Genomic DNA, 12386 nt, shown 5'->3' with positions numbered 1-12386 from the left:
AGGCTGCTGCCAAACCGCCGCCTTTACCCGCCGCTCCCAGGCCTCCCTCAGCTCCCGCCGGCACCGGCTGGGAGCAGCCCCGTCGCCTCCGGCCGCACCGGCGCGGCCCGGCCCGCTCACGGCTCCCCTCACAGCCCGCCCTGCCCCCGGGCCGCACCATGGGAGAGGTTGCCGGTCTCGTTCTTGCAGTAGCCGCAGCGGTAGCCATCCTCTCCGCCGAAGTACTCGACGATGCTGGCAGAGCTGCCGGCCGCCGCCATCTCCCCCGCTGACCCCCCTCGCCCTGCCCCGCCGCCCGCCTCAGGACGGCACCCTGCCCGCCGCACCGGGACGCCCGGAAACAGCCGCCGCCATCTTTGCTACGGGCAGCGCCCACAGGAAACGGCCGCCCCGCCATCTTTACCCCGGCAAGCTCCCCCATCTTTAGTGAGGGCGGCCGCGCTCCCCGGCCCCCGGCTCCCACCGCAGGAGCCCGGGCAGCCCCCCCATACCTCCTCCCGCTTACCGGCGGACACCTTCCCCCGCTCCGAGGCGCAGTAGCCGCAGCGGTAGCCCTCCTTCCAGCCGCTGTACTCCACCACGGCGGCGGGCATGGCGCCCGGCGGCCCCGCTGGCCGGCAGCGGCCCTGCCCGTCAGCGCCCCGCCCGGGCCGAAGCGGCGGAGGTTGCCGCCTTCGGAGGTGCGGGCTGGGCCCCCGCCTGCTGGAGACGGGCACGAACGCAGGGCTCTCGGTGCTCTTGCAGATGACCAAAGAGGATCCAACTGTGTTTTCGCGTACCCTCGGAGCCCCGCCACGTTTCATCACCCCCCAGGAACACGCTCTAACGGGGGTGGTAGCAGCAGGACGGAACATCGCTCGGTCCCTACCACCTCAGCTGCTCGATTGGAAACCCTGCCGAGTGACAAAAGGAAGGACGAAATCCTAAAAACCTCCAGAGGCAGTGGTGCTCCGAAGAGCATCTTCTGGAGATGGAGCTAGACTTTATTTATTTTGAAGAAAGTAATGTCATGGCCTAATAAAGCTGTCCTGCCCAAGTTACAAAACCAAATACACTTAGGAAAAAAGGAAGGAGGAATTTTTTATCTGTAATTCAGATCAAATTTCCAAACTCGAACCTTGATTTCCGGAAGAGTAAGAACAGGAAGACAATATCAATTTTTCCTGCAGCACCCAAGATCATCTAGATAACAAGATTATCACAGCAGAGCTGGTTAACCATGTAAATTGCACCTGCAGGCTGCCATTGGGGAGAGACAAGGGATGACAGAAGTGGGATAGCAGGTGCTTTTTATGAAAGCTTATATAAAGTTTACTGACACTTAGAAAGTAGTAAACAGAACCATAATAAATAGAAAGTATATGGCAATAACCCTGTGACAGGTATAAACAAGACAGCTTATATAAAGTGTCAAGATATTTTGATAAAAATAAATTTAATTTTACAATATATACATATAAAAATCTTCTCTGAAGGAAGCATTTTAAAATATTTTCTTTAAGGCACCTAGGGGGAAAAAGAAGAGAAAACAATAAGACAACATGCATTAAGATTTGGAACTTACCAGACAATTGTGACAATAAAAGAATTCAATCCTGTCATTTAAAGGATTTTAGAGGGAACCAGGCTGTCTCCCTTCCCACTTCCCTAAGTCCTTCTTCAGACTACTCTATTAACAACATCAGCTGTCAGCAGGTTAAAAAAAAAAAAAAAAAGTACAAAAACTAAGCTATGATTCTTCACAGCATTGCATTCCGACTATAAAGTTCAAAAAATTAACTCAAGTATATCACTTAACTGACCATCAAATGTAAAAATAAATTTTTTTTCAGTTAATTACCATGTAGAAGACTAGATTACATTTTGTTCCATAAAGAGATCAAGAATATAGAGATGTTCCAGATGTTATACAGTTACCCTGCTTATAGTTTTTCTACACTTTTAAGTCACAGGTAGTCTCCCTGCAGTTCTTCCAGATGCATAAGGAACTCATGCACTGTATCCTTATTTAGTTTGATTTATTAAAAGAACTTACTTGAGGAATTAAGCTATCTCCATTTCTTCTTCATTTCTATGATGAGGAGGGCTAATCATAGGTTCTGTTATTTCATATGTTTCTACGATTTCCTGGTTAGATATGACAAGAGTATGTAAGTTACAAGAGCTGAACTATTTCAATTTAATTGCACTTACCACCAGGTAAGTAATAAAGTTTCTCATACTAAAGCACTATTTCAAATTACTAAATTTCCTCTGCACATTCTGAGTGAGGGACAAAGAAGAGTGGTATGTGCTAAAAACTACTTTTTGTCTAAGATTTATTACAAACAGCAAACAGTGAGGAAATTGCATGGAGAACTTCCCCTCTAGAAGCAAGTATCATACATTAAGGGAAGAAACAGACTCCGTATTTATGCAGTCCTCATATAAAACAGTAAAGGCAAGTCACTGCACAACTTAAAAGCACTTAAACTGACCAGGCTTCAACGATCAAAGATGAAATTGCTATCCCAATTCTCAGTTTTCTTGCAGTTAAAAGCATAATTAGATTTGTGATTGTCCTGGAATCCATAAAATTAAATGTAGTGGTAATATATACAGGAACACCTATCCTTATCAGAGTACGTAACAGCACAGCCCTCACATGCATTCTTACACTTAAGAAAAAAAAATAATAATCAAAAGTATCAAGTGCTATCTATTATACCTTCCATTCTTGATGGTTCAGAGATATGACAACCTGGTTCCGTGCTCCAGTACTACGGTCATCCTCCCCTCCCACGTTGTCTTTTGAAGGCTCTGTTTAAAACATAGTGTTTTCATAGTCTTTATACTTGTAAAGTCAGCTTCCTCCAGGAACACAAAAGCTTCACAAAAAGCAGATCAATTATACATGCTCTGCTAAGCTATCTATCAATAGCCTGTACTATATACTTCTTAAGAAATTACTTTAGTCTTACCTCCTAAAATTTTAAAGACTAATGTTTCTCAGAGTCCCAGAAGGACCTAAGTATTTAATCCTTTATGAAATCCCACAAAAGTCTTAATCCCATTGATATCCTGTGGGAATGAAAGCCAAAGACCTTGTACATAGGACGGCATTTCCTTTTCAACTGTTTTGAAGTTGCAGCACTTCCCAACTCAAATAGACAAAGACGACTTCTTGCACACAAAAATATCTTCTCTCAGCAAAGCATAACAATGTTCATATACTTACTAGAGAAAGTATCACTTAAAAGGAAAGGTAATAACCTTTTATTTCTATTAGTAGGATTAATTTGTATAGATCAGCATAACGGCCTTTTTCCATATTTTAAATATTTAAAGAGACTCAATCCTTTCAGTTCCTCTCATAAATCTCTTCATGCCTTCAATTACATTCACTGCATATCCTTGAATCTCTACTCTTGCAGCTAAAAATATACCAAAAACTTTGTGAACATGTAAGAGGTAGCTACTTTTCAATGTTGTAACAAAAAATTATTATAGTCTTCCAAAACTAGATTTTACCTATTATTGGCAATTTATCGTCATCCAGCTTTAATCTTGCAAAACCATCCTAAAAGACAGTAGGATTTAAAATTTCAGAATTTAGAGCTATCTAATGAGGATAATGCACTGAGATTTCATATTTTTAATTAATATATTACATAATCATAAACAGATACATATATTGATAAAGCATCTTAATTGGCATACCAAATAAGAAAAAATATTTAAATATAGCACTTATTCATAAAGAATGCAGCTGATATATGACAGTTGGTAACTGTTGGATTAAAAAAATTGTTTTATTAAAAATCATTATTAGTCATTAAATATACTTGAGTTAATGCTTTGTAATCACATCACTATTCATTATAAACCTGAATTTAGTCAAAATATGTTTGTAAGTTTTTCTCTTTTCCCAAATTAATTTCATTTATTAGACAAGCTAAGTATAGTTTGAAATCCAAATCTACAGATTCAAAAAGAACAGAAAACACTGCAGTGACATACTTTCCTACAACCTCAATAACTCTTCTATACTCTATGACTACTCTTCTATAATCTAAAATAATGTGAGCTAGGATTCCTTTTTGAAAAGTGCATTGACAGCAAAAATTTCACGATTGTTTTGTTGGTAAATTGACTGTAATAGAAAAATCTAATTAAAAATATTAGTCTGTCAACTCTGTTTTCTTTTTTTATTCAATTACCAAAATATCATAGACTGTTTGGAGAAAACAAATTAGGACTCCCAGTATTTCAAACCTAATCTGTCAATATCGAAGCCATAAAAACAACAAATCAATATTTCTAGGTAATTCCAGTATCTAAAATAAGATTTCAAGAAATACGTCATGCCTTACCCTTATAATGAAAGACACATGGAAGATGTTTTCCACAGTACGTGCAAAAGAGTTTGGATCAATCACAAGATCAAAGAAGGAAATAGGTGTATCAGCTAGAGATGCAAAAATGGGTTTGTTAATAAAAAAAAAAAAAACCCACAAACAAAAAGGTGGTGGACACAGAGCTAATATACCTAAACACAAACTTAAGTCAATACTCCTTTTAAAAGCTAACTGAATGTTTATGTCAATTTAGTTACAATGCTGAATTCCCAGTGGCCTGCAGAAAGAAACAAAGTTTCTACAGAATGTTATTTTCTGCCATCTTGTGCCACAGGCATACACATAGGGAGTGACCACTTGATTGCCTTCTAAACACTGGCATGGTCTACTACGAGGGAGAGGGTAGGATTTCAGTTTACTTTGCAATCAAACAGCAACTGATTAGTGCTCAAAAAAAATACAGTCAGTATATATCCTTCAATATAAAGATTTCTACTTGCGACCTCCACCTAATTTTGTTTCTATAGTTTAATCACTCTTAACTGTAGAAGATTAAGAGTATTAATTTTCTCAAATTAACACTTTTAAAAGCTTAATTGAATCACACTTACGGTCATTTTTAAAATGAGTTTGCAGTAATCCCAAGATCCTCTCTACTTCTTTTTCTGTAGCTTCCTGATGAGACTCCTCCATTTTTTTTAACTGGAAAAAAGAAACACAGCTTCACCTCAAATAATCACTGTTGTTAAGACAAGAATATGAAAAGGGCCTTTTATGAACACGTAACATGAAAGATAATTTTTTCTCTCTACGCCACACATGCACAGTTACAGACACACTTATGCAAACATGAGACAACTTACAAAATGCTTTAGGAATTAATTCCCATCTTACAATATCAAACTGAAAGGCCACAGTTTGTATGTTTTGAGCCTATTTACTGGTCCATGCTTACTTTCCAATAGTTCTGTGGAATTGGGTTACCCCTAGTGATACATAGTCTGTGAGTTTTCTGAAGTTTATTTATAAGCGTAGAAGGGCAGTTCATCAAGATCCTAACTTTTTTCAGAAAAGGCACCTAAGTTTACATGTAAGAAACATCATGGCCTGAAGTTTGACATGGTCAAAGGACACGATTATTGTGATTTTACAGATTTGTTCATTATCTGTAAAGCAGGGTACTCCAAATCATCCTTCAAGCACTCTAATCAACAGAGTACCAAATTCACTTTTCAAGTACAGTCTTCAGTAACGTGTTTGCTGTTCCTGTTAGCTAACACTTTCCCTTTGACCACCTTGCAATAAAGCAAGCTACAGAAACTTTCACACACAACTATATCTCTAACACAGACTGACATGTATGCTGATCATCAGTGTTTACCTAAGCAAACCACAAAGAGCAGTCACTCACTTCTGGTAGCAACTCTCTCAAACCCTTCAGCTCCTCTTCTTCCCAGTACAAACTGTATCAGAATAATTTCTATCACTATTTGGATTATTGTGAAGTAGGCTGTATTTAGAAAGACATATGCAACATTTTGCCTCTATGTACTGGCATTATCAGCCAGAGGTTCCCCATAACAACATGGTTTATTTTTTCAAAGTTTCAAATGCAAGCCTCTCTATACTTAGACTTTTGCCTTTCTGCCAGAGTAAGACAGAAAGAAGAGGGAAACAGAAAGCAGGGAAAATAGCGGTTAAATGAACTAATTAGTTTGCTGTTGCTAACCACATTTCTGTGCAAATGCCACACACTGTTAGACACTTTTTAAATAAAAGTTGAAAACAGGCTAATGTAAAGAAGTTTCTTTTTTGTTTCCTTTCAAAGCAAGAGCATTAGAGCAAATATAATCTGAACTTGAAATCAGTCTGTAAATCCTGTTTCCTTCCACTCAGTGAAATACTGCAGTCCACACAAAACAAATCAAGCAGCCTAATAATGAAATCTGAATCCTTTAGTATTACACAGTTCATCACTACAAAACCCCAAACAACATGAACAGAGATATTTAAAAGTCACTTGTAATAACTATGCCACAACAAATTGTTAATAAAAATAACACTTCACAAACCTGAGCAGGCATTGCCCGTTTTTCTTCTCCTCCTGTAGCCTTTTTCTGCCTCTCAATCCGTTGCCTTGGTACAGGAGGATCAGACTTGAAAGATCCTAACCTAACCGATATAAAAAGAACATATTTATGGAAATATATTTTACATTGTATGATAAGAAATCTACATACTGAACAGTTGATCTCCTCCTGATAGAAGTGCAAAGTAATGACTGATATCTAAAAATATCATGATACCACATTTAGAGGTTTCTATAAAGAACCATCCCCAGAAGTTGCTCCCAATATGTTGGCAGCCTCATACCAGAATTAACAACAGATGTATAAAATTTGATGCAATTACTCCAACTTTTTTTTTTTAAACTGAAAGCTTTAAATCTACTTTTCTTAAAGCTAGTTAAGAAATTAAACAGAATATATGGTTCATATGCTCAAATATCTCCATTTGAATTTATTATAAACTTTTCTGCCTGAAAACTCTCTCCATACAATATTTCTCTCTTTTTCATCTATTGTTTAGTTTCTGTAAGTTCAGGTTTGCAGTAAGCTTTTTTTAAAAAAAAAAAAAAAAAAAAGCCACACATTTTTAAAATATAGTCAATCAATAGAAGATTTAGTACACCAAGAAGAGATCCAAAGCTTCTCATTAAACAATGTGAGCATAATATACGTGCTAGATTTACGCACTTTCTTGAAGTGCTTACCTCTATTGACTATATAAGGAACTTAGGCTCCTAACTTTGGTTGCCTTGAATCTCTACCAAGTTAGATGCCTAAACGAGAGAGTGTGAATTGAGACGCAATTCAAGTTAGTTCAGCCAGTAGCCAAAAAATCTGCAGCACCTGTTTTTCCTTATATTGGGTGAGTTGTGACTGCTCAATTTCAGAAGTCACAGACTGACCATGAAAAAAAACTAAACTCAGGCCTCAGATAGGAATAGATGGAGTCAGAAATAAGTGGTTCTTTTTCTAAACTGAGAACTACACTTTATTATTTAAAATTAACACTCTGCAAATATTCACACATCCTCCATTAAAAGAAACCCATCATTACTTAAGATGTCAAAACGCAACTAAGGAGAAAAAGTCTTTCTTGCAGTCAGTTTTGTCTTAAGATGATGAAAATGATTGAAAAATATACTTATCATTTAGAGCTTACAGCTTTAAAGTGCTAACATGAGTTTGAAATATCTCAGTTAGCTATCCAACGTTAAATATCAGATATTGCATGATCAAATGATTATATTCAGTAACTTTGTTACAGTGATACTTATTGGAGGGTGGAACAAGTATAAAAGCATAGACAACTGAATAATATTCTATCAGCTCTACTGTTGATAATTTAAGTGAACTAGATCCTGCTATTCTAGGCTGACTTGATGAGAGATTTAAATTGGAGCATTGTCTATAAGCCAGGTGACTAAGGGTCATTTGAGAGCAGCTAAAAAGGCTCCTACTAAATGGGTTGCCTACGCATAAGGAGAGATGACGTTGCTTCTACATAAGGCCACTTGCCAGTAATCAGGTGATTTCTTCTGAAGGCAGAGCCAGAAAGCAAGATTCTAAAAGACAACCCCCATTAACATAGACGTACAACAAAGAACTGTTGGCCTCTTCATGATAATACAATCATCAGATAAAAGATATAGACCCTGAAGGACTGACCTTCCATAACTGTCTGGGAAAGAAAGAAAGAAAAAAGAAAAAAAAAAAAAGGTTCCTCTATTCATGATTCTGGCTGCAGCTTTGCACAGGGAGAGAAAGATGAGGGAAGAGTCAGCTTTTAAAAGAAAGAGGATCACTTCTACTGGTTTTGGCCTAGAACAGGTAAATCAAGAATACCTTGCTATCTCTACTAGATACAAGTGATATTATTTTGTAGCCAAACCAAATCAAAATCAAAGAGAGAAATATGGAATATTTTGGAGACAAAGCATTCACTGTACCATAAGAACAGAGACCACACAGAAGTTCTTGTTGACACTGTGTGACCCCAGATTAAACTCTATTCAAGACCAGGGCATTAAAGATAAGAATCAACTAAGGCTATTAGCTTGTGCTGCAGTATATACTATTTCCGTAAATAAACTTACATATAGTGAAAAGAAGGTGCTCTTCTGAAGTATTTTTCTGTTTCTTCTCCCAGTTTATGCCAGGCATTACTAGGTAAATAGCCACCTGAAGTGCCCTCAGAATCACTATCATTTTCTTCTACTTCTATGCGATTTATACCCATGAAGGTTAGCTAAAAAAGAAGAAAAGATGCAATGAAAATTCACTTAGAGAAAGATCAGTAAACACATTAATGGTGAAATACTGTATTACGGTGTTTGTCCTGCTAGATTAGTATTTAATATCACTGCATAAGAACCTTGACTTTCTTGAATAAATTGTGAAAACAGGAAAACACTCACATACAGACTTCTTGTGTTCAGCAAGCATCAGCAAGGAATGAAAAAAAAAAGCTATAGGTAAATAAAACTGCCTATATTCCAATAGAATTTCAATGGCGTATGAAGTAGCAAAGCATTACTTAAGTTGCACTATAAAGCTAAGATGTCTCACAGTTTCTGAACACCACACACTTCCAGGAAGCCTAGCTCCTTGAATACCATAAAACAACTTATTTGGCCCAATCCTGCATCCACCAATCCAGACTTCCCCAGGAAAAACTTGAATAAAACAATTTAAATTCATGGGTTTTTATACTGCAGAGCTCTAGACTTGACCAAAGGCTCAGACTCCTTATTAATCTGCTGTAACATAAAAGAAAATTTTCAGGGAGAAAAAAAAAATTCTGCTTCAAAGCTTTCCTGAACTGACTCTTCCACTCAGTCACAGTACAGAGACAAACACGTCAAGTCTAAAAGCGTGCAAGTAATCCAAAGTCCCATTTCATGTCAGTGACACACAGGGCCTTGAGAACTCCATCCTAAAACATATAAGGCAGTGGACAGGATAAAGAAACTACTTAGCTACTGAGAAACTACAAAACAGTGGGTATAAAAAAAGTGCACAAGACTACCCTAAGAGCACGAACTGACTGAACTGTGATAAAGTAGCAGCAATGCAACAATGCTGGGGTGGGGGTGGCTCCGTGTCTGCATTTTAAGTTAGATTTTCCCCTATGCATAATGGAAATGCTTAATACATAGTTTAAAACAATGAACAACACTAACCAGAAAGTTAATCGAAGAAATTCATAGGAAGAGTGTTAAATTCCATCAGATCTGTCATGTCCTGCTGACAATCTCAGGCTTTTATTTTATGATTCTGTAACAAATAGGGCAAACCTCTAGCAAAATTGTTGGCAAATTCAGAGTCAGGAACTTACCAAGTCTTCCGCAAATGCTAGTGAATCAAATGCTGTCATCTCAGAGCGCAACTCATTGGCCTTCTCCTTTCCTAGATTTGATGCTAGGACCAGAAATTGGGCATCCAGTGCAGCCTCTCGTGCACAGGAAACTGTTACAGAAAAGATTTTTATGTTAATATTATGAAATTGTAAAAAAGTAATAAAATTTAGCATATAGACTATCCTGGGTATTGAGCTTCGTAAATCATTTTATTGCAATGACCTCTAACACACTTACTTACATAATCCTTATAATAATATTTGCATTTATAAAAAAAAAAAGAAAAGGAGAGGATGACACTGACAAAGGCAAGCATGGAAAAATAACACATTATCTTAAAGAATAAAACACATTTTTCATCGATACATTTTCCATCTCTCCAAGTGAAATGCACCCCTCTACACTCATATCTTTTATAAATGTACTACTTACATATATTGTTCTACAGAGTCAAGATAAAGCACAGAGTATTTCTAAGTGCAAATAAACACTAAAGGAATGGTATTTATTTCCCCATATCACCTTATTCAAACAATTCCTCTTCAACTAAGTATATCAAATTTTACTTTAATAATTCTGATAATGTACATGGACTTCAATTTCATTCTCTTGCCCTTTTTTGTTTATAAGGCATCATCGCCTCACACTTGGCCAACTGTCAAGCAAACACCTCTAATAAGGACCACAGAACTTGTTTTACCTCCACTAAACAGTTTATTGGCTTCTTCCAAGGCTTCCGTCAGTCTGTTGCTTTTTGAACTCAGCATATCCTCACGATTTTCTGTGGGGATAGGGACACGAATGAAATCTTAAATTACTTAAATATAGAAGCGTCAAGAAATACATACTTACACCTTAATCACAACTGGCTGGTTCATAGCCCATCATACACACAAAAATACAGAATACACTTACAGTACATTAATTGCAAGAGTACATAGGCTCCATTTTTATTAATGCTTATGCACCAACTCAGTTTGAAGTAGTAATTTTCCATTTACTCAGTGGAATAAGATTTATATGGTTGAATTTACGTTAGCACATCCCAGATTCCTCTTGGTTCCAGTAAAATATCTGTATCTGTGGCAAAGCAGCTACCAGATACCATAGTTTTCTGTATGTTATTCATCTTACCCATAAGTTATTAAGGATTTTCACAAAAGAAACCAACCAACCCCCAAAAATGTATGCTTGGTGATTTCCAAAGATCACCATGTCAAACGCAGTTACTTATACATAACAGTACACATATGACTTAATGAGGCTTTCAGATGTTCAATTCTGAACAGCGACTCATAGCACTGCTTTTAAGGACCTACACCATACTCAATGCACTGACATACCACTGTTGTTTTTCTGCATAAACACAGACTGGATCATCCATAAACTGCATTGTATTCTCTCGTAAACAACCCTACAAATTTAGCATGTATGCAGAAAACAACCAACAGCACATGTTGCTAAATTTGACAGCGCTTACTCAAACAACCATTGTTATGCTTTCATGAGGAAAACAGCACACTCCATACACGGGAGAAGTACTGACGCACCTACCTAGAGAGATGCTAAAAATCCCATGGCACTTTCTGGAAAGCCTAAGAATAACTTTCTGGTACGGGCAGATACTGGTTCCTGCCATTTCAAATGAAAGCTCAAACACCACGAAGGCAAAATTAAAGGCTTTCAGTACACCTCCGGGTCTAAAGCTGATCGTTCCCCTGCATCAATACAGTCACACACGTGAAGTGCCGGTAAATCCCTCACAACCTTGCCGTCCCTGGGCACGCAAGTGCTTCCAGGGAGACCAATTTCGATCTAACCACAGGCCCAAGATTTCAGCAGTCCGAGGAACTCACGAGTGCCCACGAAAGCTTTAGCAGTTCCTCAAAAAAATAACGTTCAAGCTACCAGCCCGGCACCTAAACGGCTTCCCCGGCTCCCCCTCGCAGCCCCCATCTCCCCGGGACAAAGAGGCATCCCCGCCGGAGGAGAAGCGGGCCGGCCGCCCCGGGGCCGGGCAGAGGCCGGCGGCCCTGAGGCTCCTGAGGCAGCCGCACCCCGGCCTTACGCTGCACGTTGTAGATAAGCTCCCGGTACTGGTTCCGGATTATCCTCCTGCTGCGGTCATCGCCGGCGCCCTCGGCGCTCTCCGGCGGTCTGGGCGACTCGCCCGCCTCCTCCGGCTCCTCTCCGTCCTCCCCGGAGGCCGGCGGGCGAGGGCGGCTCGACAGGCGCTGCTGCTGGTCGTGCCGGGGCACGGCGCCGTTGCCCGAGGTGGACGGCAGCGAGAGGCGGCCGCTCTCCGCGCCCGAGCTCTGCGAGGAGAAGAGATCATGGCTTCCGCTCGCCTCCGACATCGCTGGTCGGCGCCCCGGGCCTCCACCAGCCGCCACGGAAGAGGGGCGGGAGGCCGCCGCCGCCGCCGCCGCCGCCCCGGGAGGCCGCCGCCCGGGCAGCCCGGCCCCGCCAACGGCGCGGAAACGCCGTTACCAGCCACAACGGCGGCCCGAGAGGGCCAAACCCGCGGGGAGGGGACGGGGCGGAGCGGAGGGGCGGGAGGGGACCGAAGCCGCTACAAGCCCGCCCCGGAGCGGGCGCTGTAGCCGCCGCCGCCCGGGGAGGTC

The 12386-nt window shown here is 40.2% G+C and overlaps 2 protein-coding genes across 12 annotated transcripts in view; both read right to left on the bottom strand.

The window, feature by feature from the left end:
• ATE1 (arginyltransferase 1) overlaps positions 1–962 on the bottom strand; it is an 86335-nt gene extending 85373 nt beyond the window's left edge. For 3 of the 10 annotated variants that reach the window (XM_030030702.2, XM_041127459.1, XM_041127461.1), the window contains exon 1: positions 506–962. In XM_030030702.2, coding sequence (XP_029886562.1) covers positions 506–854 — 349 coding nt within the window. In that variant the 5' untranslated portion in view covers positions 855–962. Of the gene's footprint in view, positions 1–157; positions 316–505 lie in introns of those variants that run through there. The other 7 variants (XM_030030707.2, XM_030030708.2, XM_041127462.1 and 4 more) reach the window with 4 other exon arrangements.
• Positions 963–965: 3 nt separating this feature from the next.
• NSMCE4A (NSE4 homolog A, SMC5-SMC6 complex component) lies at positions 966–12298 on the bottom strand. 2 transcript variants are annotated; one of them, XR_003925779.2, is made up of 11 exons: positions 11831–12298; positions 10463–10543; positions 9741–9871; positions 8500–8651; positions 6410–6509; positions 4949–5039; positions 4353–4447; positions 3511–3559; positions 2708–2867; positions 2036–2127; positions 966–1506 (listed from the first exon to the last, which is right to left on the bottom strand). XR_003925779.2 is itself a non-coding variant. In XM_030030709.2 (11 exons), the coding sequence occupies exons 1-10, from the start codon at positions 12117–12119 to the stop codon at positions 2044–2046; spliced, it is 1164 nt and encodes a 387-aa protein (XP_029886569.1). In that variant the 5' UTR covers positions 12120–12293; the 3' UTR covers positions 966–1506; positions 2036–2043. The 2 variants fall into 2 exon arrangements, 1 of the variants encoding a protein (XP_029886569.1); XM_030030709.2 differs by having other exon boundaries at positions 2708–2799; positions 11831–12293.
• Positions 12299–12386: the final 88 nt, after the last annotated feature.

Source organism: Aquila chrysaetos, chromosome 11, assembly GCF_900496995.4.
Source record: "Aquila chrysaetos chrysaetos chromosome 11, bAquChr1.4, whole genome shotgun sequence".
NCBI classification, from domain to species: Eukaryota; Metazoa; Chordata; class Aves; order Accipitriformes; family Accipitridae; genus Aquila; species Aquila chrysaetos.
Note: the sequence above shows the minus strand (reverse complement) of the source record. Positions and strands in the feature narration are given on the sequence as shown.